Source organism: Anopheles nili, chromosome 3 (assembly GCF_943737925.1).
Source record: "Anopheles nili chromosome 3, idAnoNiliSN_F5_01, whole genome shotgun sequence".
In the NCBI taxonomy this organism is placed as follows: Eukaryota; Metazoa; Arthropoda; class Insecta; order Diptera; family Culicidae; genus Anopheles; species Anopheles nili.
This window is the reverse complement of record NC_071292.1, coordinates 12,696,746-12,724,432: the sequence shown is the minus strand read 5'-3', so window position 1 is coordinate 12,724,432 and position 27,687 is coordinate 12,696,746. Positions and strand designations below refer to the sequence as shown.

At 46.0% G+C, this 27,687-nt stretch overlaps 2 protein-coding genes across 2 annotated transcripts; one reads left to right on the top strand and one right to left on the bottom strand.

The window, feature by feature from the left end:
• Nucleotides 1–27,017, bottom strand: LOC128722592 (uncharacterized). Its single transcript, XM_053816265.1, has 9 exons — nt 26,823–27,017; nt 21,464–22,550; nt 19,095–19,323; nt 18,784–18,880; nt 14,459–14,591; nt 14,059–14,279; nt 10,603–10,864; nt 1,225–1,300; nt 1–235 (listed from the first exon to the last, which is right to left on the bottom strand). The coding sequence occupies exons 1-9, from the start codon at nt 27,015–27,017 to the stop codon at nt 1–3; spliced, it is 2,535 nt and encodes an 844-aa protein (XP_053672240.1).
• On the top strand, nt 8,651–9,625 carry LOC128722593 (aurora kinase B). Its single transcript, XM_053816266.1, has 2 exons — nt 8,651–9,469; nt 9,545–9,625. Exons 1-2 carry the CDS (start codon nt 8,651–8,653, stop codon nt 9,623–9,625), a joined length of 900 nt encoding a protein of 299 aa, XP_053672241.1.
• Nucleotides 27,018–27,687: the final 670 nt, after the last annotated feature.

The following is a 27,687-nucleotide window of genomic DNA, read 5'->3' as shown; positions in this document are numbered from 1 at the left end:
TTAACTGTTCGTGGAACAGTTCGCGTGCTCGTCGGGTCGCAGCACGGGCGGGATGTCCTCGTAGGGTCGGACGCCTGAAAGGCGCTGATTTTCGCGCACCTTTTCCACCTCCTCGAACACTCGCAGCAGGTTGCGGCCGGCCAGCTTTTCCAGCTCCTCCACCGTCCAGCCATCGCCGAGCAGCTCGGCAAACAGACGCGGGTAGCTCGACACATCCTCGAGATCGTGCGGTGTGCTGTAGGAGAGAAAGAGAAAGAGAGATACGTGTACGATGCATTAGATTGAGAGAGTGGGGTTTTCTCGCCCTTTTAAAGCCGGCAATAAACAACAACGAAAAGGGAAGAAACGGATAATATAGCACCCCACCTTAATCGGGCGAGCCCATACGAGGCCCCGTCGAGATGGGCCTGATGGGGTGATCGCTCTTTTTTTTTGTCTCTCCACCCTCTTTTCGAGGAGGGCGTTGTTGTACCACGCCTGGCAGACTTTTCTCCCTGCAGCTATTAAACGAACGCCGAACTCTGGCACTGGTGCTGCGTGCCGAGCTATGAGCCAATTTATGGGCGGCCCGTTTCGTCTTGCCGAGAGTTTTATTTTCCCGGCACACTTTCAAGATAAATTTTCCAGAAGATTGTCAAACGATGGCGTCGGGCGCGGAAGGCTGCCACTCGTGACGGCAAGTGTCCTATTGCGCTTTAGTGCTTTTTTATGGCAATGCAAAAGCACCCCAAGGGGAGCCAGTTGCGTGCAGTCTTGTCATTGGGGGTCTTCAGCTCAAGTGAAGTGCTGGTGCGTTTAATCAGCTAGTTTCGCGAGGGAATCAGTTTCTCAAGTGAGCAGAGTGAAGTGATGCTACTCAAGGGTAAGTGCCCCGGAAGCATAAGGTCAAATATTACACCGAAAGCACGAACGTTTGTGCAACGACCGAACACAAAAAAGCTAATTTGAAACGTAAACGAAAGGGCCTCGTTGTCAACAAGCCGCTGTTAATTAAACGCACGTTTTTCTTTTTCTTTTTTCACCATTCGCAGAGCGCGTTCACGCCCGAAATAAATCATACTATTATTGAAGTTAATTTTACATCACAATGCTGCTACAAACTCCCGGCACACGGGCCCGTAATGAGCCGCGGCAGGCATAATTAATTAAATCTCACATGCTATAAATTAAACCCAACCTTTCGCGGCGCATCCACGTGTCACCTGTGGGGTGGCGTGTACTTACTGATTAATTCCATCGTAGCCCGCACCGAGCCCCACGTGATCGATGCCGGCGATTCTTCTGATGTGATTAATATGCGCTGCGACGATGACAGATGGCGTTCGTTTTTATCGTTTGGTTGTGGTGTTTTTTTTTGTGTTTTTCGAACGTGTCAGTGACGGAAAACAACAAGCCGGGTGGTGGCAAACATGAAACGAGAAGAAGAAAATCAAATTAGATCGGAGAAGTAACTGGAGCGAGAAATATCATCCCCGTAATAGGCTTTGAAGCGTCATTCATCTCATCGCCCTGTGCAGCTCGATCACGACGCATTACAACGCCAACTGGACACCAGCTAGCTCCGAATGGTACGCATCGTGACAGTTGGAAGCAGCACCGAGTGTCCTTGCGGTTTTTTCTTTAGAAAGCATCGAGTGACGGTTGCGTTATTTTGTTCTCTCATCGATAGTTGAAAAAACGAGTGAAATGTTGGGTACTAACAAGGAATAAAGACACACACCGGTTGTGTTGGAAAAAGCGAATCGAAGCAAAACCAGGTCAGAGAAAGAGCGTTCCGTGAAGAAAGTCGAAGTGCTAGTCGATGCATTTCGAATGACCATTCATCGCTTCGACCTGAGCCACTCTTCACGCGACTTTTTATCTGAGGTCACGCCGTCAGAACGAGCATGCTGCACGGTACAGTTCGTTTTTTGTGTTGCTTTCTCTTGTATCGCACACGCCAACTAGCTTGGAAAATGGCTCCATTTTCACTTTGAAGTGAGCTTCGTTCGAAGAAAAATACACCATCCGCACACGAGCTCCTGCACCGTAGACTACCGGTTCTTGTGTGCTGCTCGAAGAAAAAGAAAATGGTGCCGACGAGCAAACGAGCATCCCACTGTCGTCCGAGAGCTAAGTGGCAAGGTCCTTGTAGAGACGCGCACCAAGTGCATCGAGTACTGTGATAAGTATACACGTGTGTGTATGTGTGAGTCTTGTGCAAATATACTCGTCATCCGAAGTGCACGGTCCTGGCGTCGACCGCGGTTCCGCTGGCGTGTTGAGCAAACATGGCAACAACTCCTACCGCCTCAAAAGGCGACAGGATTTCGTCCGCCCGAGAAGAAGTGGTTTTCCTGGTACTTCTCACTCCCACCGACCGGGCGACATCTTCTCCACCACCATTCATAGGTACTTGCATTCGATGCACTACTGATAAGAAGCCCATTCGATGAATGCCGAAAGCGAACAGAATTGTGAACGGAATTTTCACAGGCACAAAAAAGCGTGGCTGGGCTGCCACGAAAGTGCGAGCGGAAAAAGCATGAAAGAGAGCAATGATAAAAACCCACCATTGCGGTCTCGTTCCCACAGTGTGCAAGCAACAAAAAAAAAACATTTTCTTTCCCCACCCGGAAGCTTCAAGTGAGCGTCTGTCGGTTGCCTTTCAGACCCAGCCAGTCCGGGTTTCTGAGTGTGGCTGTGTGAGTGATGTTTTCCCAGCGTCAGCTCCACTCCAACGGGAATCGCTCTGCTTATGCACTCCCGGCGCACCCGGGCAAGCTTACCGACGTGGCCGCGTGGTAAGGGTTACTGGGAAAATGTGTACTCAAACAAGTGCCCTTGAAAGGTGCCTTTACTGGTGCCTCTTTGCTCATTCGTTTTCCGTTCGTTGATTTTTCCCGTGCTCGAGCTGAATCGTAAATTTTACGACGCATCCAACCGGCACGGATAGTTGCGCTGCTCGCGCGCAGGGTAATTATGTTCCAGCGCAACAGGACCCCCTGCTAGATAACGGCAATAAAGCGGAGGATTTTCTGCTGACTGCATGCCGTCCCTGAGCGGCAAAGCTGCAGCTCCGGGGTCGGGTTTTCGTGCACGTGCAGTTGCACTTTCCCGGATGAACGACGGACCCGTGATGTGCTCTAAATATCAACAACACACAGTTTGGATGAGAAAATTGGAAGTGGATTTGCTGGATTGTGTTTGCTGTCTAAGTAAAAATAAATAAATAAAACTAGCTCGGAGTGCCTAGACCAGGGTTTTTGGTGTAACATGCAGCACGAAGCACGGAGTATTCAAAGAGCAGTCTAGCACGAAAACCCTTGGTCATCGTCTGGAATATTAATGGACACCAAGATGGCTCCAAGAAGTGACCAGAAAAGCAGACGAAAAATCGAACAAAACCCGAAGGTTACGATTCCAATCGAGCTTTCTGGCTTACGCCTCTCACAGGACAATTCCCTGGCCAGCATCGGTGTTGCGCTTGGTTCGCTTGATCACAGAAAGCACCGCCTTAAGGATGCGAATGGTTGCTCCTGGTTCGTCGGGAGCCCTTTTTCTTAACCAGACGCAAAAGCCGGACCGTGCCAGCCGACCAGCTTGCCACTTGTGGGACAAGGGACATGCCCGACCGCATGAATATGCATATAACCTTGCCATCGATAAATGTCACCGGGAAGATGTATTAGCTTGTTGCTGCCTTTTGGTCCTTGCCTTGTCTGGAGACGGACAAGGGTGTGGGTTAAGAGAGGCGTAGAAGAACAAAAAGAAACAAGGTGCCAGAATGAGTGTACCTTCGGGTGTCCTTCGGGTGGGTGTGTGTCACCGGCAAACGGCCTTTTAGGCGTAGGACGTCTGGCAACGGGCAAAGGCCGGCTGCTTTAAAGAGCAATTTAAAGCAGCTGCCTATGAATAAGCAATGAAGCAACCGGTATTCGCTTTTTTGATGCACGCTTTTTGATTTCATTGCAGCTAAGAGACACAAGCGTTGATTTGGACGAACTTTCCAAGTGTTCCGGCAATGAATAATCGTTCGAAAGCTGGCACACGAAACATACTGCAAGTGGGTTAATCTGATTTTCATGCCTAATACAATTTGCGATGAGTTTTATATTTCTTGCATCCTCATCTACTTTATTCATAATGCGATGCTCTTCAACTTGATGATCGACATCCGGGTCCAAACCCCGATACCACGAGAGCGGATACTTTAATTGGAGCGGTGGTTGGGACAGCTCAAAAAATCACGAACCGAACCGTCACGCCACGATCGGTGGGAAAGTTTGGGGGAAATTAAATTTTCATTGCATAAAAAATTCAAATTTCCTCCTCCGGGAAATTCCTCCGGGCGAGAATTTGGCACGGTGCTGAAAATTTGGAAAAGCCCCCGTTGGGGTGGTAAAGTTTATGCAACCCGAATGCAGGCTGCAGTTCGCTGAAGTTGGCGGTAAAATTGCGATACTTGTGGCCGCATCCTGCAGCCGTCAGCATCGCAGCACGAGTGGTGGCTTGAAAGGTGCACTCGAACAAAATAAAAAAAAAACGGCCACTTCAATGCAAGAGGCGATGAAGTAGATTGTCGAGAGTGTGGAGCTGGAATAGATTGGAAAGGGTGTTTTTTTTTTCGTCCGTTTTCCCTATTCGATGTTGCACCACACGAACACGTTGAAGTGCATCGATGGGTTCGTCGTACCTGCGCATCGTTTGCGCATCGTTTTGTGCACATTTCGGTGCCCATGAATAATGCAACCCGCGCGAATGGTGGAGAATGCGTTTAGCATATTCAATGCCGACTGTAACGGGAACGCGCATAAATAGTTGAACGAATATGATTCCGCGTATCGTGACGTATTTCGTTCGTTTATGTTACGCTTGATTTGCCTTTGTCGCCATGGAAACGCACTCATATTGTTTGGATGTAAAAAAATAAACACATTCGTGCGCGTATGCTGCAACATGTAAGTAATTAAAAAATATATATGTGATCGTTTTTACGGGCTATGACGGACGTCCCGTGAATGCGAGATCATTATCGCCGTTTCCATCGCCATCGGTGGGTCGGAATTTTCCGAATAACTTTACCGGTTCGAACCGCATAGGCTCGTGTCTGCTGCCATCCGTGGTCGTGGAGTGGGTTCGTTTTCATGATTTGAATAATAATTCCAATGAAAGGAACAATAATCATTACGACCGATACGCTTCCCGGACTTCAAACGCGAACGGCACCATTCCATGGGCACGGTGAATGGGAAAACTTCCGCGAGCGCCCTGGGATGGGTGGATGGGTTCGGTTGAAATTTAATTCCTCTACCCAATTAACGGAAATAATGCCGTCCCGTCGGTGGACCCGTCGGCATGATAAAGCAAGCAAAAAATGGCAATAAAAATCACTTTGCTAAATACGGCCCCCATCCTCTCCAAAAACCGCCCACGGCCACTGGCCAACGGCAGCGCAGCACGGACGGCGCGAGAACGCATCCCAATAATTTGATATCGGACGGCATAAATCTAAATTTGACTTTTAATTCAGTTATCAAAACAAATTATCACACCACTCCCGGGTGGCGCAGGGCATTCCTCGGCTGGGAACCAGCAGCTGTCGTTTGGGTATCTGTGCGGCATCCCGGGCGTCCTGCCAAATCGCAGGAGTTCCTGCGATGGGAATTGGCGAAGCATTTTCGGCCAAACTTCCCATCGCAAGGAATCGGGGCTGGGGGGTACAATTTCCTAGCCTGCCGCGGCAAGAATCCGGCTGCCGTGCCCTTTTTCGATTCCCATAAACTTGGCTCGCGCTCATCCAACGAATTCACCCGGCTTTCAGCCCAGCCCGGAAGGTCGTAAAATTTTAATTAAAAGACACATCATTCTAAAACATTCCCTTTCTAATTCCTCCCACCGGAAGTGGTGGTAATGGTGTGGTCCCGAGCGGGTGTGAAAAAATTCCGGGCGTGTTTGCATTTCCGGGTGGGCAGCTTCGAGCCTGGGATGGAGAAAATCCTTCCCATCTCCCGGTGTCCCTGTTTCCGATTCGTTGCCCATTTGTTGGTATTTCATCTTTATTTCTGGCATCTCGCCGTGGGCAGTAAAGCACAACAGAACAAGACCGGTAGCTGGGGGCTCGAGAAGAAACACGGCAGAAAAACAAAACAGCAGTTGTGAAGTAAAATATTATTGCCATCATCGGCCCGTGGGTCGTGGCAGGATGTCTTTGGATGGGCGAACCGAAAGCCCCGGAGGGTGTCCTGGGACCAACGCTGTAATTACGGAATGAATTGTTGTGACAACTCCTCTCGAGGCGGCAGGCTGTCGGTCGCAGGATCACGCCCTTCGGTCATCCGTCCGACGTGGAGCTTCGATGGCCAGGACGTAAGTCCTTGAAAGTGCTCCCCGAGGAGGGAAAACTCAGACAAAAATCCGTAAATCCCCTGCCTGCTGCCGGCAAGCAAGGCAAGTCGCAAAACTCGAGCGGTTAAAACTTGTCATTCGAGTCTGCGGAATGGCAGGACACAAGGGCTACTTCTTCATGGCGTGAGTGGTCCGGTAATTTGTTTAGCAAAGCCCGCTGGGGTAAATACGTATACGTGAGCATGGCCACGCGTTGGGTCAAGCGCTGCGAGCGTTACTGCGAGGCTTGACTAAACCGCCAACAGGTGCTGCGCTTAATTTTATTGTATTTAAAGGGATAAAGAGAGCGTTATTAGGTAAATCCCGGCGCCGTCACTGTGGTGGCGTGTCCTGGCGGGACGGGATTTATATCCACAGGATGCTCGGTACCATTCACCGAAAATGCGAGTTTAGTGCGCTAGCTCCTCGTTTATCTTTATCCCTAGTATTTAGAGCGTGGTCACAAAATTGTTATTCCCGAAGGGATTTAAGGCATTCCATAGCAGGCCGCGCTGGGACGGAAGTTTAATGTTGTTTTTTTTTCCTGTCCCATTTTTATGGCTGTAACGAAAGACAAAATGCGCCATAAGCATGGAAAAGTAATAACAAAAATTACTCCGCAACACCGTAAATTCTTAGGAATAGAATTAAAACGCTGTGGAAATCCTAGTATGGTATTTTTGCTCCGGTACAATGATGAAGCATATTCTCGCTCGGTTTTCGGAAGCAAAGCTTACAAACAAGTTTTTTTTTCATTTTTCCCCCTGATGATGCTGGGAAGCAGAGTGCTGACCCACTTGAGTGGTTGTTGTAATTAGCTGCACACCGCTCGGGAAAATAAAATTAAAGTTGCTTCTGTTCTAGCGTGCTCGTTTGATGCTCCCGCATGTTACCGCACATGCAGCAGCTTCGTTTAAAGATAATATTCGTCGAAACCAGGCCTGGAACGATTAGCGCTAGAGCGCACTCGAGCCGTGGAAGCATTTTCCCGGTACACCTGCTGTCAAACGGTTCTTCGAAGGTAGCAGCCTTTTGCGCTCTGGTGGTTCAAAAAACTTTGCCCGCCTTTCCCAAGGGATTTTACACCTTAGAAATTGGCCCACAGCCTTAGCCGGATGCCGTCACGGTGTTTGAGCGTCACATTCGTAAAAGCTGCTATGGGCATGAAAAAATCATCCCCCCCAGAGCGGTGTGTTCCCACGTGGTTCTCGCGAAGGATGCGTGATGTGGGTTATCACAACCCGGTCCGCGCCTACCGCAGGCCGACATTCTCTGGTGACGACGTCGGTGTGTGGTTTTGGACAGCGAAAAGTGTCACTTATCTGGCGCGCGTGGAACGGCAACTATGCAAACAGCGACAAAACTCGGAATCGTTTTTATATGCTAAGCAGTTCCAGTTAACGAACGCTAGCGTGACTCCATAAGAAGAAGCGAGTGAAAAGGACCTTTTCCCAATGCGGGAAGTATTTTTTTAGGCAAACGGTTGTTTTTTTTTGCTCCGCTTTCTCGGTGATATTATTAGGCTGAAATTCCGTCGAGCCGCGTTATGCGGTTTTCGAAATGTGCGCCTCACAACCGTCCCACGTGTTAGACTAGGCGTGTAAATGTTTGGTTTTATGTTTGTTTCAGTTTAATCTCTTCTACCGGGATAACTTAATCCTTAAAGGCGACGACTCGAACGATACCATCGGTTTGAGCTAGACAAAATTGAATCTTCTTTTTAGCATTTTAATTTGTTTTCTGTGAGCGAGATAAATTGCCTAGGAAAGCCTACCGTCAAGATCCAAAGTATAAATTGAATTTGGCTAATTATTTCTTCTAGCATTCCTTAATGAATTGCGATGGTGTGGAATTAAACTCTTGATTCGTGTATAATTTGTTATGTTAAAATATGTTAATTTTTCAGGCTACTAGTGCGATGGCGATGCTTCTTAGGACGACTTTTTACAGTCAATTTAGAAAGCAGTTATTAAGTAGTCGTAGTATTATTAAGTATTTTTAGGCTATAGTGTTGACTAAAGTATGGTTTTTCTTACAAACTTTGTATTATAAAGTATGATTAAATTTGTTTAAAACCTGTTAAGTTCAAATACGCGACGCGAACAGAATGAACGTCAGAATGTAGTTTGACAGCTGTCAAACATATTTTCAAAACGAATGATTGCAACTGCCATAACAACTGCGAGCGCAACTCAAGCCAAGCGAGACATAGTGGTGCAACGTTTAACGTTTTTGTGTTTTGTTGAATGAAAAATTGTTTAATTTGTTGAATAACTTGCTAATTATGGAAGTATTTGATGTGAATGGACAGGATTGTGATTCTACCAACTCGGAGGTGTTGATGAAAACCATCAAAATGCTGCACCATCCTGCCTACGAGAACCCGTACGAGTGGTCCACGGAGGATTTTGATGTCGGACGCCCTCTTGGTCGTGGCAAATTCGGACGTGTATATCTTGCCCGGGAACGCGAAACCGGCTTTATGGTGGCAATGAAGGTTATGTTCAAATCGCAACTAACTAAATGGAACGTCGAGAAGCAGCTGTTGCGGGAAATCGAAATCCAGTCCCGCCTCAAACATCCGCATATCTTGCGGCTGTACACCTGGTTCCACGATGAGCGTCGGATATATCTGGCGCTAGAGCTGGCCGCGCAGGGTGAACTGTACAAGCAGCTCAAAGCCGCGCCGAAGGGATATTTCGACGAGCGCCGTGCTGCCCGTTACATTTCCCAGGTGGCCGATGCATTGAATTACTGCCATGCTAACAACGTGATCCACCGCGATCTGAAGCCGGAAAACATTCTGCTCACGGATGACGACAACATAAAGCTGGCTGATTTCGGGTGGTCCGCGCATACAAACTCGAATAAGCGAAAGACGATGTGCGGTACTCTCGATTATCTGCCACCGGAAATGGTGGACGGCAAGATGTACGACGATTCGGTCGATCAGTGGTGCCTGGGCATTCTGTGCTACGAGTTCCTCGTCGGCAACCCACCGTTTGAATCGCCAACGACGCAAAACACGTACGACAAGATTCGTCGCTTGGATATCACCTATCCTCGGCACATGAGTTCCGGAGCGATTAGTCTTATTTCAAAGGTATGATGTACCGTCTCGCAGGGTTATACGGCTTTCGACTATGCTTTATTAATTTTTTTTTCTTCTCTTTTACAGCTTCTCTGCATACCCAGCAGCTCCCGCATCACGTTGCGAGACGTTATGAATCATCCGTGGGTTGTGCAGATGAGGAAGTAATGAAAACGGGTCTAGCATCGCAGTGAATTAACTCTTAATGTATGATCGGCCTTTATTTAGCAATAATAAAATGAAATTTTAATGTATTTCGATTTTACGTTCTCTTGGTACTGTTGATGATATTCCTTAATCTTGCTGATGCCATTATTCAGCTTCCAGAACCCATGGGTGATTCCATCTTCCTGACCCGTTTTGTATTTTTCTGTTGTTAGAAATACAATCCCACAATTCCAACTGTAGTACAGACCGACAAGGACCAACCCTTTGTTCCTGATTTGAAATGAGAACTTGTAAATCAACATGCCAATCAGCAATTAAAACGTATTTTTTCAATATCCGATAAGCATGATTCGGCATGTTGGACAGAGATACTTTCCATGTACTCTCCTACTCCTGATTTGAGTTTAGCAATTTTAGGGTAAAAAGAGGGTATGTTATATACACGAAAATACGATCCCTTCGATCATAAACCATGTGAGCCATCGAAAGACTCATTGCTCCATGCCAATCCGTTCGGTGATCCGAACGTTAAGCACTGGTGACAGTCGTTGGAACAAGCTTTCCTACGGGTAAACGTAATGAAAGCGCTTTCCCTTATGTGGTTCATCATTGCCTGCGACTCTTCAGTGAGGAAGTGTTTGTGGTTGTCGATTGATATCACCATCCTCCATTGCTGGATGACGGAATTTCCAATGCAAACGAGGACATAAGAGTCTCGTACCGACGGAATGGCAACTTCCGGTCTGTAAATCGCAGGGCCTCAAATAAACCACATGCAGAACGGCACCAGCGGTTGACGATGTCGCCTCAATCTATCCCAATCACCGGACAGGCTAGTGACAGTGAAGGATGGTTCGAAGCGATTTGGAATCGGCTGATGAGAATGATGAGAGAACGGCACGTTCCATGCCGGCACCGGATAACTGGATCACACAGGGATGTAAAAATGAACAACGAAAAAAACATGCTCCACTTACCCACTGCATCGTGCACGGATGCGTTATCGCTGCACCGCAGATACATGTTGTAAAAGCTCACCATCACGAGACCGCGATTTTTCGTCACCAGCTCCAGGACCTCGTCCTGCACGTTACGGCTCGAATTGCACAGCGAGTGGGCTGACGAATGGGAAAAGATGACCGGGGCCTGCGAGGTCGCCAGGACATCCTTCATCGTGCCGACGGACGACTTCGATAGGTCCACTATCATGCCGAGCCGGTTCATTTCGCGAACGATCGTCTGTGTGCGCCGGGTGTGCAGGTGTGCAGAAGTGGATGGCGTAGGATGATCCCAGTTTCGATGCGGTGGAGATTGGATTGTGGAAAACAGGTCGTTAAGGATGAAACAAAAAAAAAATAGAGAACGAGATACAGAAACAGGGAACATGAGTGAAAAAGTTATCAGACATAAATTGGAATACAAATGGGAATTTATCCCCGAAATGGACAACGCGAACCGGCTGCTCGGAATACCGGGTGGAGCTGAAAGTGGACGGGTGTTTTAAAAGAAAAAAAAACTAGTTTTCAAAAAAAAAAATCCCTCCGAATATAGGTTAGAAAATGCAAACACTTACTCCTAGCCAGCGGGGTGTACGTCAGCGAAATGATGATGAAGTGCACCGCGTTCGTCCTTGTCTTTGATATGACGTTATCCGACAGGACAACTAACAAGCACTGCCCCCACTCGCTTGCAAACTACTAGCTCGTGTCCAATATGAGGAGGAGCCAAAGTGGACAAGCTCGAGGAACAAAAAAAAAGAACATAACCACGGACAAGGTTTCAACCCGTTTTTACTACGCGCTGCAGTACGAAAAAAGTGACATTGAACGAAATAACTGCATTGTGACAAAATCTTAATTGGAAAAATTTGGAACATCCCTCACCCTATTTCCCAGCCGAATGTGTGCAGAGCCCAAAAACACACACGGCGATGGCAACACTAGAATGTATCAGGAAGATGTCCTCATTTAATCCTCTCGCGCCATAACTCTCAAATACATAATCCGAGAGGATTGGGGTATTTTTTTTAAATTTCGTTTAAGATATTATTTTTTATGTGGTAAAAATTATTTGAAACAAAAAATTGTTGGCATTATAATTTATATAAAATAAATGGATAAATAAAACAAGAATTGAATCGTTGTTGTACAGCAAGCGGAAAACTTCCACTGAAACTAAACTCCAATATAACACGATAGTAAAGAAAAACACACTCTCAGTGATGTAATAGTACGTAATATTATTGCTACCTTCGATCGAAAGGCACCACTCTTGTTACCCATCGTTGCTTGCAATGCTGCCAGAAGTTTCCTTTGGGGGAAAAGTTAGTATCAAATATCAGGCACCGGCTGTCGATGGTATGGCACGGATCGGGAGCAAAAGAACAAGCAGCCAAGTTCTGATTGCCCTGTATGGTTTGGACGTGGCACGTCATGGCCAAAGTTGTGTCGACAAGAAAACGAATGCATGAAACGACGATTCCGAGGCGATCGGACGGCATTGCACAATAGCGAACGTTGGCCTGCCCTCACATGGCAGATGCCAATTTAGTTGGTTCACCCGGTTTTGCTGTTAGGACGAATTTTTTTTGAACGATTCCGTTCATGCTCGTGTATCTATCTCGCGGCGTATCCTGCGAAGCAATTTTATTGAACGTATGTACCGATGTTGAACGGTTGTTCATTAACGAAGGTTCGTACTGTTTCCTGTTCCGTGTATTGTGTACGGGCATGCAAGCGAAGATACAATAAGCGCTAGAGTCTGTGTAGCAATTGCTTTAGCAAAATTTGAAATTATGAACCATACGGCATTGTGTGCTCGTTACGAACTAGCGCTATTCAATCGGTAGTCAGCATCAACCGTGGATTGTTTATTGAAAGAATAGTGTTCAAACGATATATATATTTCCGCTAATTGCTTTGTGCAGATGAACAAACGCCAAAACTACATACGTACGATTTGAAATTAACTCAAAGCATTCATTGTTCCATGATTTAGTTGAATTGAATTTGGAATCCAAAAAACAAAATTGTTTAAAAACGTGTGGTCCTAGCTAAGCTCTGCATGTATCATAATTCATTATAACTCAATAAAAAACAAATATCAATTCAAAATCGCATGCAAAAGTGCTCCTTTGTAAAACCGAAATGTGGCATCAATTCCCGTTACGCAGCTTCAACACCCAGAAACCCGATCCGCGAATTGAGCTACAGGATACCTGCGCTCGATCCGATTACTTTCCAAAAAGTTGTTTTTATTCAATCGATTTTCCGGCGCTAACTAGCAGTCTGAAATTAGGACCATCATTAATTGGATCGCTTTATTTTCGTTCCGCCAATCGATGCCGTTGGCACGTTGCTATCATTTATCCTCGCGCTTTCCTCGGTAGGCGCTTGATAATTAACCTATAGATTAATATTGATTTGCCAAAAGACGCGAGCACGTTGGTAATATAATCTAGGTTATTCAGCAAAACGTAGGCGTTCTGATGTTATCTTTACTGCAAATCAGCCGCGGGTAACAACTTTAACAAGGAAAATATCTACTGTGGCTGGAAATATGTTTTAGTGCTTCATGTCCTTAGCATCGGTAGGCTGAGAAATTGAGCAAATTTCCTTCAAAGGTATTGACTGCTGTACTACACTGAAAGTACAGCTCAACAGCAAAATTCTTGCATATTTTCTGTTATTTGCAACGCACTTGATTTAACTGAGGTTTAAATATTCGCTTTGTACTCAGGTATTGCCTATGCTGGATTAAAATTCGTTTCAAATTCCCTCACTACTGCACGAGTGCAAAGCACGAAACAACGACTCCGAGCTGGATCGTATGGCTTTTAGAACCATTGATTTCGTGCGATTGAAATCCACACCCGTGGTGCTGAGAACCGTATCTTGGGTATTTATAGATAGCTTTAGGGACAGCTGAGAATTTCCACCGGGAATGGCTGTACCATAGCCTTTGGGTACGTGTCTAACGGACGGTGAAAAGGACACTCCACCCTTTGGAGAGCCCGTAAGTGAATTTAGGACTGATTTTGGTTAACATCCCAAACCGAGTAGCCCTGCGTGATGTTGCATTGCGATAGCAGGCCCTTTGCTCTTGAATCGGCCATGAAATGCGGGTGCTTAACTGCACAAAGAGTAAGCAACGCTCGCGAACGCACCGAACGAACCATTCCAGCCGGCCATGAGTAATCTCTTAATTATCTTTTATGGTCTCTGTGGTGCGCTTGGTCTGTAATAACGCCACGAGGACTTGGATACGACCAGATTAGAAAGCCCGTGTGGTCCGGCGAGCCGATCCAGCGGGGAGCATTATTTTCCAAAACAGTTCAATGCGGCCTCCGTTCAACGAATTCCAACATCTAGGTGTGTGGTACGAAAACACGAAGGACGAAGCGTGGTGGAAATAATGCAAAAATAGACAATTACCTTGCCGTAGGCTGTAAGCCCACCATGCCGGACATCATACTTCGGTGCATCCGCGTTGCTCGAGTCAGCCCACGGTGTATGGCAGGTGGATGTAAGTGTCATGTAGCGGACCCCGAGGGCATAGTAGATACGCAGGACACCGAGCGATCCGCCGAGCGAGTGGCCACCCTCGACGCCGATTAATGAACACATTTGACGGTTTTTGTGTGCCTGTACGATGTCTGTGTGGGATGGAAGCATACAAGAAGTATTAATTAATGTCCACATTTTCCTGGACACGCGGATCCCTTTGACAACCAGCTCAGAAGAAGTGGTATGGGTTTTTAATTTCCGTAATGGACCGTAATAACTAGAAAAATCAACGACATCAAGAACTATCTGTGGTCAACCGGTTACCTACCGAACACCGATGCGCAGGACGTCAGATGAGGGGAAAACCGTTCTGTCAGTCTTTTAATTACATCTATCTGTTCCAAGGTGATCTGGACCGCGTCCTTGTGCTGCGCCTCGCACGGAACGTATGCTGCCCAAAACTGAAAAGAAAATGAGAAATCGATTTAAAACGAGAGCCGGTGCAAGATGAATGTTCCTCTTCACGTGGAAATGATGTATAATTATGTTGAAATTGGTAAGATTTCCTTCACTACCTCCCGGTGTTCGTGTGGACGAGGATGTCATAAGCTAATCGATTGATAGGACACGTTTAACATTAAATTACACATGGATGATTAAAATCGCTTTTGAATTGAGAAGGCTGCTTTGAAACAGTAAGACTCTTCGTTTCCTGGTAAGGAGTCACTGTGCAGATAACTGGTGTTATCATTCCATTATACTCCTTCGTACATCCTCGAATGGAGAAGTCCATTGAAAGGCTTTGCGGTTCGAGTGGCTCAAATTAATTAATTCAGTCCCAGCCAAATGCCTATTACTTAAACCATCGTGCTAGGATATGCCCCTGTGCTTTGATCGCTTGCTCCGTGCCATGTTCTGAAGCATACGATAAGTGGATTAGAAGCGAGCTCGTGATTTTCCACGTATCCTTGTTAGTACCATGGTGGCAGCCATGTCTTCTTGTTTGCAAAAAACGTAGTGCATCCTTCATAAAGTACATGTCGTTTTGCTCATAAAATCTAAAGTGTAAGCCTTCAGCAAACTTTAATGCTTCCTTGTGATATAGTAACGCTTTGTCTGCATGCAGTTTCAAAACTGTTTGATTAGAACAAGTTTTTAAATTACCTCGGTTGCCCTTTTAGATAACGATGCTTGTGGGCGGGTGTACGCAGCAACATAAAGTTTCCTTTGCAACTGGTTAAACCCGTTTTCGGGGAATAAAGGATAATGAGTATTTCCACCAAAATCGTTAATTTGCCCTTTTCTGACATTCCGAGAGCAGGAATTTCGCCCCGCGAAACGATAGTGCGCTATCGAGCTAGAAATCCCTAGTCACCGGCCACCGGCAGGTAAATTCGTGACTTTTAGTAGGCTCCTTGAATACTTAGAAGTTCCACAGGACCCTTCCAGGGTGACCTTATTAAGGGTGGCTGCCCAAGGACCTGCCCTCTCTGCACCAGCGAAGGTTAACGTTATCGAATTAATTGAACACGATCCGGGTACGTACTGTCTTCGGCACGTTCCCTTCCAAAGCGGTTGTATCCTTTAACGTTTCGGTGGACTGAAAATTAATATTTCCATGCCGCGTTCGTCTCGAAGGTCGCGGTCGTTCGGGAGTTCGTCTGTTGGTTTCCCACCCGCCGGCTTGTTACGGTTTATTTTTATCTCAGCCATGATCAAGGTGGCAAACGAGACGGCCATGGCAAGTTTGATAAAATTGCTCCTTATCAACCGTGTACCGGGTGCTTCCGGTTCATCGGTCGATCGGGCATGCTGCGGTGTTGTGGGATAAGGTAATTTGTGCTGCCCCTATCGGCGCTTCCGGCACGGCGGAAGGAGAGATGAAAGGAACGCGTATTTTCCCATTTCTTTCACAACGGATTGCCCTTTTTGTCGCGGTTTGCTTTTTTTTTTTTAATATTATTTCACTCACTTTCCTTATTCCGTCGCTTGTGTAATGGTATCAGCGGAACGGAGCGTTAAGCTTCTTACAGGAAAGGAATCGAGATTAATTTACATTATTTTTCAATCAACGGCACTCGCCCACCTCGCTCTGGTTTCTTGAGAGTGCAAAAAAAAAAATTGGCTAAGATTGTTTTTGCGATCCCTCCCTGCATCCATTTCGATTGAACAACACTGGGCGTATGTATGTTAATGGATGTAGCTTTTTCACCGCCTCGCGATAAGGTTACGATAATTTATTTTCCCAACGTACCTCGCTTACGCAAGGATACCTTCGGATAGGGCAAGGAACCGTTCACGCACAACATGGGTTGGCTGGGTTGTTGGTGAGAAAAACACGTTATGCGAGCCAAACTGCTCGAACCGTTGAGCGAACGGATCGAGGTGCTGAAAGACCACTCTAACGGCTCATCGATGAAAAATCGTTACGGAGGCTTAATTTAAAAAATCGGCACTTAGTGTTATCAGATCTGGCAAATTGAGAAATATAGGAGAAGCAATATAGCTTGCCCGGGCGATTGAAATTGAATTTGAATGCTGAAAACGTGAAACCAGGCGGAAGCTGCAGCATTAGTGTCTGAAATAATTTGATATTATCATCGTCCTTCAATGTTGAATGCTTGAAATGGCTTTAATTTATCTTAGTAAATATTGCTCCGAAATGAAGAAATACAAAAAATAGCTTAAAATTAAATTGCACCTTCAACTACTCCAGCGAGAGTAATTCCGAAGCTTATCGAAAAAGTTTCAATTTGAAGATCAAGCTCATTTTACCTGTGCGCTTGAAGCATCTGCTCGTTCCATTCTTGCCACCAGCCTGATGGCTGGAACAATAAACGAATCAGGACTTTATGCCCTTATTTCAATTATAAATAATAGCATCCGCTGGAACCGTACCCGTCCCGTTTATGGTAAGGTACAGCGACCCCACGTGATCCGTGATTGAAAATTTCTGCGCGCGTAAAGGATCGGGAGCGAGACCCGATTCAGTTCTTTTATCGGCGTGGAGCATAGCACGCGCCATCCCATTGTTCTACCCCGGTGTAATCGATATAAAGTTTAATAGCTCTTAAAATATATTAATAACCCCGAAAGCATCCCCGATGAGCGATCGGGGCGAGTCCGTTCCAAAATGGCCGGGTCGAGGGTCGTAGCGAGAGACTAGCATCGACGTGGCGGTAAGGTGAAAACATGCCCCAGCTCGGGTAAAGAAGGGATTTGACGAGTATGGCTGATTTGATTTGGATCAGCGCCGGGACAGGTCGGCCAGACAAAAGGTGCGCCAAATTATCTCCCGGGACCGTTCTAGCGCCAGTGCTTCAGGGCGGAAGCTTTCGCTCGTTGATTACACACTTTCGCAATGCTCGATAGAATGGAAAATGAAGATGATTGCGCGACTCGCAATCACGTGGCAGAGCATTGCGAGGGAAATGGGTAAATTGGTGCGCAGTTTTCTCGGGGAATAAATTCGTTCGGGTTGCACACACCACCGTTTATTAGGGACGGTATTATAGGTTTCCACGCGCATCGTACCGATCAAACGCAGCTTTACCGTAGCGATATTTAATGATCGATCGTAAATGTCTTCTTTTATGGGCCATAATTTGTTGCCACAACCCACATGATTGCATGCCGCCTGCGGTGATCGTACACCGGTTTACAACGTCGGAATGGGTTTTGCTCATTCGTGTACTGAAAAAGCACACCATAATGCGTTCGCGTGAACCCAAAACTGTAAAGGAAAACCTCGCCTTTATCGGCGAAGGAACCGGTTCGGTGTAAAATAAAGCACTTTTTAGTGAATGCGTTCTGGGAATCTAATCTCGTCCTTGATTGCATTGAGATAGAGTTATGTTGGGACCAGCATTTACTCATTCCTTTTTTTCCCATCGCAAACGCCCATCTAACAGCGCAGAAAACCCTTCCAAAGAATGCTTCCCTTTGGCAGAAGCGGAAAAAAATTAAACAAAAACAAAATACTCCAGCCGTCAGCCGATACCGAAGTGTGCTCGGTGCGGATAAATACAGAACCGGTTGCGAGTTCCATGTTTTTTTTTGTCTTCCCGGCAACCGAGTTCCAGTAAATTGGAGAGAAAACTCAATTTTCGTGTGCCCGAGAGCTACACAATGTCAACATGTGCGGCAGCTCCCTTTACCAACTGCTTCCTATTTTTCGGCACGAGGTAAAAGTTTAACTAGCAACATCAGTAATAAGGTACGGCGGGAAATTGCATTCGAACAAATTCTACACAAAAGGAAATGGTATTGAGCAGGAAGGAAGCAACTCACTTTGGGAAGGGAAAAGTAAAAAAAGGGGGCCAAAAAAACACACTGCTCAAGGTACATCGCGTTTTGAGTACCTTTTCCACTCGAACCGCTTAGAGGGTCAACGGAAAAGTTGCGGTTTTTCGAGAGTTTTGGTTGATTGAATGAAAAGTTTGCCGCGCAAAACGGCAAAATCGGTTGAGAAGAATGAATGATTAAAATGCGGAACGCCCGTGGGGAGGTTAAAGACAACAAACCAACGGCGGTGGGCAAAAGTTCATATCTGATTCGAATAAACGTTTCGGTTCTTTTTTTGAATCCTGAAAGGACGAAAATAGCAAAAAAAAAATGTGAGGAAAATTGTGTACGCCCTTAATCGAGCCTTACCTGGGATGCTATTCGACCCCGTTTGAGCCGCTGTAGATCCGTATGGCTCCAGGCGCTCTTTGACCAGGGCATTATCGTCTTGAGATCATCATCAAACCTGTCGGAGCAACAAGAGTACGTTAGATCAAAGTCCAAGGAGGAATTGTGCAGGACACTCGTACGGATCGACGGTGAATGCAAGAGGAAAAGTCAAGGTAAATTGAAAAAGTTACTAATTGGACTTGAAGATGGCACGAAACGTCACGCACACACTAGTGGAGAGAGAGAGAGAGAGAGAGAGAAAGAGACAGGATGAAAAGTTTGCTGCTCACCGGAAGTCGTTTAGCTGATTGTGCAGGAATTTCCGTATGTTCCATGGCAGATCGTTGTGGCCATCGATTAAAGGCACTGTATCCAGCAGCTGCGTTGCGACCTGCATCCGTTCCTCTAGCGGTGCTCCTGTGGAGACTTTTAGAGCGAGCGGTACGGCCACTCCAGCTGCACCGGCTATCAGCAGTATGGAGGTCACGGCGAGCCACTGTCTCGAAGGGAGGTCCCACTCTGCAAGGACGACGGTCGTGGATGAGAGTGATGGAAAATGATGTTTGATTAGTTTTCTCAGAGATGTGGAAATGATGCCACACCACCGTGATGTATCGTAGGATAGAAAGAGTATATATTTTCATCTCCGTGAACCATGCATCTGAAGGTTCCAATAAAAATAATCAACAAGAAATGAAGAACGACGGCAAGAAAGGTATAATATGAAAAAATGATTCAATGGAAAATGCGCATTGTGCAAGTCGATGCAATCTGATGGTGTGTGACGTCTCGAAACATCATGTTTCTCTGAAAGAAGGATGTTCCAGCAATTGTAGACTCACAACCTTCGCACATCTGTCGTTGGAAGGATCATGAGCAGGCAATAAAATCTCGTGACTAAAGACATCCAGCACCCTCATCTACTGGCACTGGCCACTGCTTGTGTCATCAGATAAGATGCAAATTTGCAGGACGTGATCCAAGAACAAAGTGCCATAATTCACATCCTCTTTGCTCTGGATGCCTTTCGTCACGGTTCCTTCGGCTTCAGGGTGTTTACTTATGCTAAAAATACATTTTCATTCAACGGAGCGCAATTAATCCTTTTTAGCATGTTAGTATGCGCCGGATTTCCCTCCATTCTGTCATTCTTTTGCGAAGTAAAATCAACCCGCTTCCAGCTGCGCCTGACTCCGTTAAAATGCGATGTTTTTGTTTGTTTGAAGAATTATCGCTTCCCTCGTGTTTCGAGCAGCCCATTAGGCGTCTGAAAGCTCACCAACGAAGGATGCAACGATGCCCATACTTGGCTCCGTGCTGTGCAGTCCTCCGTAGGGCACCCAGCAGGGTTTTCTGCCATCATGGCGTGTCCGGCAAGCGATGGAGCGATTCGCATGCCTCCGCCAGCGCTGATTAGCATTTATTTGTTGCACAAAGTGTTCTAACTTGAAGGCTCGAGTGGACCACTGGCCCCACTTCAGGAGTTTTGCTCGGGAGTGAATTCGAAAGGATCGGGAGGCCAGAGCTCGGGAGAGCTTGAACTAAATTGCAACGATGTTAATTTGCGTCCGTTTTTCTCAGCTTCCCTCGCTGCTTCGGTTAGTTCACCCGCTGCTCTTTTACATCCGTTTTTGCCAACTCAGCGTCTGCGTTTATCACAAACGACATTAGGGTCGGTTCTCGACCGGTTGAGTAGCGCAGTTGAAGGGGCAAAAGTTGTTGTGGACTTTTGAGGAGCGCTTCGAAGGATTCCAGCAACAGATTTACCCACAACCGGGCGCAGAGCCGGTCTCTGAAGTACATTCATTAGCCGCGAGCCAGGGTGCCAGTGCGTTCGGCCAACTTCCTGCTTTTTAGAGCAGTTACTTGACGGATATAAATGTTAAACACCACTTTCCTATCCCGACCAAGCATCGGAAAGTGATTCAGGCAGCAGAGTTCACAGCTAATGTACGAACCATCTACGGAACATCTACGGAAGTCATCAGTGTAAGGAGGTGTTATGCTGCGATATGTTGTGTGCCCCTGATGCCCGCGTGTGTGTGTGATGAATAATTTATCAGAAATTTAAATGTGGTCCATTCCCTGTATCCACAATGGAATTCTGTGTCGGTGTACATTGTGGTTAGTTTGGCGCCTGGCGAAGAGAAACCATAATAGTTATGGCTCCGCTGGTCCGCTTCCAACATCCGAGGCGTGAATCACGGGGAAAAGATGCCTGCATAATCGAGCATGGCTATTCAAATGCAAACACAAAGTTGTTGATTTCGCATCATTCGTTAGCGGTCGACTGGCGGATATTAATGCTGGTATGACCTCAAATCCCGGACTATTCCTGCGGGAGGATACCACAGAACCACAATCTGCATAGCCTGGGCTGGGATAGTTTAATAAGCCAATATTTCAGCAGTCTTTCGGTGCCGTGAGAACTTTTAAGCTAAGCAGACGATGTCTCTAAATGTTTCTGGAGTAAACTCTTGTTTTGTGGGCAACTGTTCAACTGCGACTCATGCTTACTGTAGGAAAGGATATTATTCTTAGCCACAACTACTCATCCAGGACACACGTGTCGATGCTTTATCTTATGTGTCCTCGAATTCTCGATACTTATCGTTTCTTCAACCACTATCTTTGGAAAACGGTCGTTCGCGGTACTTACTCGATGATCCGGAACCGGTGCTGCTTGAGCCACGGCTTGGGCACTGCCGATGTTTCCACGGATGCGGCTGTTGCTTGTTGGGCGTTCCGTTGAGGCTGCAGGACGAAGGAAAACCATCTCCTGCTCCCATCACGCCACCCAAACTGCCCGGAATGATGGTAGTCCCGGGTGGTGCATCCAACCCCGAACCGAAATACTGCGAGGGATTGAAGTTGAAGTTGCTGATCGAGTTGGAAAAGTGATGGTCATGTGAGGCGATGAGGTTGCTCTTTGCCGAACCAGCATACTGGTTGATGTTGCAGGAGCTCGCGTGGTGGCCAATGCCGGCAACTCCGGAGAAGTGTCCCGAGAATGGCAAATCCCCGTTTGCTCCGATCGTGTTGTACTTCGCGGGCAGGTTAAGTGCGTCGTAGTTGGGAATGTACCCTCCGGTGACCGGATCCGGATGAGGTGCGTGTTGATGGTGGTGCTGGTGATACAGATACAGCTGGCCAGCATCCATTGCCTCTTTTAGCGGGAGTTCGGAGCCAGGCTCACCCAGTCGGTCCTCTCGGTCATTTCCGTAGTAGTATTGGTGGTGCAGATAATTATCGTCGAAGTAGTAAGGCGGATATGGTTTCGTTCCGACCGGATCGTTTCCGTTGGCACTCGGAAGTTGTGCGGTGGCGTTTCCATTCATCAGGTCCACCATCATGACTGGGAGCGGCTCGAGAGCATTCAGCTTCGTCTTGCCGTCCGTCCCTGTGGTCGAAGAGCCGGAAGTTGTTTTACCGTTTGTCGACGGCTTGGAAGCTTTCAGCGTGGACTTTAACGTGCTGGAGCTCGCAGGACCGTTTGTGTTCGCGGCAAAGTTGAACAGATCCGGCTGATTCATGGATCCGGTGTAGCTGGGCCCTCCGGTTCCAATCATACTAGCGTCCAGCTCGTGGCCGCAACCGAGGTTTACTGTGGGCGGTTGGGAGCTTAGATCGTGCATCGGTTCCGGGCCGGATGCAACAGGTTGCACGACGCAGCCGTATCCGTAGGAAGGACGTCGATTCAAAGGTGGCGGTGGCGGAGGTATCATGTCTTCGCTGAACGAATCGTCCTGCAAATGTAGAAGAAAGATAAGACGATACGATGAGGTGGTTTAAATGTGCAAGAAATTCATAGCTGGCACGAACTGCAAAGTATTGTGATTAAGAAACTAAAAGAAACAAGAAAATGATTGAGCTTTACAAAGGATGATATAATTCGCTTCCCATTAGACAATGTATCACATAAGCGAGTTATTAATGAATGAAATGAAATATTAATCGACTTTCGTGATTATGACGAGCAAACTAATTATATTTGCAGGGCAATAAATTATCATGAAACGGTGTCATTTTTATGGATCCTTTGGCACTGCGTTTAGAATGCATTCTCTGGTACTAATAATCAGAGGCTTTGCGACAGGACAGTCCCATAATCACATAATAAATGGGTTCGGACCGTGAAGGGAATCCATTTTTCTCGCTGATCTCTTCTGCAACAGCCAGCGACCCTGCGTCGTGCAACTGCAGCTGTTGAGCTCCCGGAACGAGGATGACAAACTGGCAGTCCCGGTACATTTAACGCATCTGTACCTCGCATCTGCCACCGAGATCGAGCTCCTCGCTAACCGACCCAAGCGCTGCCTAGAAACCGGAGATGCAAACTAATGGTAATGTCCCCGGCCATGGAAAACCGCAAAACAGACCGGAAAAGCACAACAGAGCATCCCGAAGCGGTTCCTCCCGTCGGTTCTCACGTTGGCAGCAGAAAAATGGTCTGACTACGCCAGATGGAGCGGATATTTATGACGTTGTGCCGTAATGGAAATGAAGAGAATAAATGCTTCCCGAGCGCTGGAATGAAATGCCCCGACGAGGCCATCGTAGGCCGACCGTATTCTCTTGTTTATCCATCTGCAGAAGCGGTAGTCTCATCAGCATTCCCCATCCTATCTCGTGAGCCCATCGTTGGAGGCCGAGTGCAATGATGTTTCGTGTTTTTCGCGGTTTTTTTTATCTTCTGCCATTTTTCCATGTTTTCTCTCCCTGTGTCACCGGTTCCGGGAGCATGCAGTTGGATCGTTCGTCATTTTTCACTCTCGTAATGCTTTCTCCTTTGGTATAATTTCCGTTCATTTCGTGGTTCTTCCGTTGTTTCTGGGGTATCAGTTTACAGATGCTTCCGTTTTGAGGTATCTTTAAATTTACAACCGGAGAGGACGGAGGCTTTCGGGATAATTTTTTGTAGTCAAAAAGAAGGATCAAGGATAAAATTTGTGCCTGATTGCTGATGAAGAAAAATTACAAATCAAGCTTGGAAGGATAATGATGAGGCAAAAAGCCAAAACTCAATCTGCAGAAAGTAATGATTTCCGGAAAAATGGATGAGATGGATTTGGAAAAAGAATGTACTGTGCTGCACGAATACATTCAGTTTTTCACAAAGTTTTATTCTTTGGTTATTCTTCTGCTTTATTTTGTTACGGTGTATAGATTCGTATTGAAGTTGTTTATCAAATCGAAACAGTTATCGTGCGGTGATAAGCTTTGTGCATTCACTCAATATATACTACACTAACTTTCCTTTCAAAGGGACCGCAAGTGGTTCGTAAAATTATTACTATAAGTTCTATCCAAAGGTTTATATACCCTTCGGCTAGGTTGAAGGTCAATAAATACTGCCTTCAATTTATTTTTACGTTCTCACACAATAATAGTGTCGATGTTTTCCTGCTCTCAGTATTGTTTTCTCCTAGCAATTTAAAACCTGCGTATCCTCAAGATCGAGGATATGTTTTGCGTCCGTACTAAAACCAGTTTAGTACAGCTGCTCGAAATGATGCCAGTCGTAACGATAAAAATGAGGAGCTGCGGGATCGAATCCTACCACGTTCGAACCTTTGTGTTGCGAGCTTAGTGTTTATTCTTTTTGTAATTTCTGGATCGTGTGCTGTGTACGGCTAACAAATTGTGATTGCTAAGCTGTAGCGTTTGAGTATGAGTTTGTTCTTTCGATCCAACTTCTGCACTGGAGAGCAGCTGTTTTATGTTCGATTCCGTGTTTTGGACCATTGCTTCCCTAGGGTGAGTGCATTTTATGACATTCAATAAAAATCTCATGAAACAAATATTATACAACCTTCTAGGAACGCGCATGGCAGTCAGAACCGAGGGTCTCGGGAAGGTATTTCGGTTCAATACCTAAAAATAATAGAACATAATAATGGGCACACTGCAATGACATAAATAATAGAGAATGGAGTGCTAAACAATTCGAAAATATCAAAACACATATGGTGGTTTAATCCAATGTGAAAAAAGGTTGCTGTGACATGGTGGCGTTACTGATTGCTGAGGATGAAAAAATAGCATAAAAATGGTTTTTGCAACAAACAATTATTTTTTTAAAAAGGTTGAACTATTTTCTTTCAGGATACGGCCGTACATTATTCTTATTATTCAAAAAATCCTTGCTCAGGTTGGTATTAAATTTGTTGAAACTTTTGGATTGCACTCAAAACATATTCAGCATCCTCGCCAGAGTCCTCCATTCAAAGCTCATGCTGGTGTTCGTTTACCTTGCTGTCGAAAACCCGTTCGCAAGCATTAAAAATTCCATTACCGTGAATAAAAGAGCCGGAGGGTAAAAGTTCACGGTAATATTCAAAAGGCTATAAATGGAATGCAAAACCAGAAGTAGTAGTTTTTCCTTGACGGCGAGTACGCGATGTGTTTGTGCGCGATGTGTTTGTGCATGCTTTTCGCCAACCCTTATCGTGAGTAAAATTTATCTCATCCGTCGAGATACTAGCCTGTCTAATGGAGTCGCATGCACTCAACACCAGACACTAGAAATATCTGGCTTTATTACAAAAGTCCAGGGCTCCAGAGTCCAGAAGTAACTAATGTTTTTGCAGCATGCAAGACATCAAGAGACACAAAAGGCGATAGTTTTTTTTTGAAATAAATTATGCTGGATTACAAAAAGCATTATAAGCTGTATCATTCTGGGTTTAGGAAACTCTTTCGCGAGAAGTTAATTTATAAAAATGTATAAACTACTCCCAAACAATGCATTGAAAAGCTGACGAAAAAAAACCAATTCTTTTTTACTAAATGTGCTTATCGATTCCTTCCATCCAGGCACAATCAATATGTACAATCAATAAGTTTAGGTATGCTGTTATTTCTCAGAAAATCCCAACCATTGTCCAGATTGATGGCGATCTAAATATAGAACCATCTGAAACGAGCAGGACAAGTTCACTGATATTTCAGGAATGCATCCATCCCAGTACCAGCTGTAGACCCAGCTGGATCCTGGAAATGGAGTGCCAATTTGCAAACGAAATGCTCCTGCTTCATCTAAAAAACTTTGAAAGCTCTTTTCCTCACATACCAATGGAATTCGTCCGCATTTGTCCATGATGTGCTCCTTGAGCCGCGATTCTCGCCTACTATAACATTCCTAGCTCCTAGCAAACGTTTTGGAAATGGATTCGGTTTCCGGGAATGAGCAAAAAGGGATCCTGAGCAGCGAAAGGACATTCCATAAATAATACTCCAAAACCATGGCCGCAAAATGGTGCGGTCAATAAATTTTGTCTACCGAAGCCCGAAGGAAGCTAGGTTCACCGAGAATCCCGATCAACCCGGAAAGCCTCCAATAATTTATGACCAAAGGTAGCCATCGACCACCGACCGGCCGTCCGGCTTAGATCGAGGGATCGGAAAAGGGAAAGTGCTTCGGTTTTCAGTTCCAATTCGCTATCCGAAGCGATAAAGTTTTGATTTCTTTTTTTTGGCAACGCTTGTGCAGATGTGTAGCTTTCCCGCTTCAGTCCCACACACTCTGGTGTTACATAAAGAACCCGACGTTTAGGGGCTCAGCACTAGACAAATCGACCAGGACATAGGCTGGGCAAGTGTTTATGTTTTTACTTTTCGTGATAGAGTTTGACAGTTGCTTTTGAGAACAGAGTAGAATTAGGGAAATGGACACAGGGAAGCATGAGAACCGGAACTACGGGTAGAAAACGATTTCTTATCTAGGTGATGGGATATAGGAATACTACCAGTCCACCTCTTTTGGTACAATTACTAGTAAACCATTCTATTTCCCGTAAATTAATGCCTACAAACGAAGGACTTCACTTATCGATATCGATGACGATTAATTATTGAAGTAAGACAAAAAAGTTTCCATACCATATTTTACGCTTTTTTTCGGTCCTATTTAACTTTTCAAACCACTCCTAGCACCGGTATAGGGTCTTAGGTCCCATGCGATATTTGGAATCTCATCAAACGAAAAGTAAGATATGTCAACGATGTGCAAAGGTTACCTCAGCATAATTATCACCACGAGGATACGAGCCGTGCTGGCAGTCGAACGATAGTACGGTGGCCGCAGCTTTACACGCGTTTCCGGTGGATCTACCGGATCCGGATGGCGCAAGCGGTGGCGGAGGCGTTGGTGTCGGTGTGGAAACGGACGACGTCGGTACGGATGCACCCGTTATGCTCGAGTGTCGCTGCATCGCTGTCGTTGCTAGGCTCAAGTCCCCAGTTGACGTGGCGAGGTGCTGAAAAGCGAGCAGAAAATGGTGCATTAGTGTCGAGTTTCCTCAATTTTGATGACGAACGAAAACTTTGAACCAGCGACCATAAAGAAGAAGGCTTCTAACCCGGCCGAGCTTTTGTAGTGGTGTCGCTGGAACGACTAGCTGTGGTGAATGTTGGGCTTGGTGTTGATGATGAGTGGTGGAGAAATTTAAACACCCGTTTAAATGTGCGCCATTCGTTCGAGGTTGTCGCGGCAACTTCTATTAAATGAGCTCTTGCCAAAAGAGGACACACACACACAGCTGCTCCACGAGCACGAGAAAGTAGGTTTCGGTTAGGGTCTACAGGCTAACGACGATAGTGCTGCATGTCTTCACAAAAGGCCTGTATTGATAAGCAAGCTGAAGCTCAGTTCCTCATTTGTACCGTCTAAACAGAGATGCCGAAGGGCTCATGGCCATGTGATTGGCGTGGTGGTTGAGTTTTCATTAGTAAATTAGCTTTCTCAAGCCTTTTGTCGTCCTGCCGAGGCATCGTCGTTTGTTGTTTCGATTCCGGCAGGGTGAAAGCTAATTGTTTCTGTCATTGTTGAAATTTGATGTCGGCCGTTTATACTGCAGGCTCCTCCAAACCACTTGAATGAGC

What these genes read in the sequence shown, in the direction of transcription:
- LOC128722593 (XM_053816266.1), top strand. Translation starts at nt 8,651, where the DNA reads ATGGAAGTATTTGATGTGAATGGACAGGATTGTGATTCTACCAACTCG. An exon ending in CGATTAGTCTTATTTCAAAG is followed by an intron (nt 9,470 to 9,544) that starts GTATGATGTACC and finishes TCTCTTTTACAG; the next exon opens with CTTCTCTGCATACCCAGCAG.
- LOC128722592 (XM_053816265.1), bottom strand. Translation starts at nt 27,017, where the DNA reads ATGCAGCGACACTCGAGCATAACGGGTGCATCCGTACCGACGTCGTCC. An exon ending in GTGGTGATAATTATGCTGAG is followed by an intron (nt 22,551 to 26,822) that starts GTAACCTTTGCA and finishes CTACATTTGCAG; the next exon opens with GACGATTCGTTCAGCGAAGA. An exon ending in ATCCGTGCACGATGCAGTGG is followed by an intron (nt 1,301 to 10,602) that starts GTAAGTGGAGCA and finishes TCATCGTCGCAG; the next exon opens with CGCATATTAATCACATCAGA.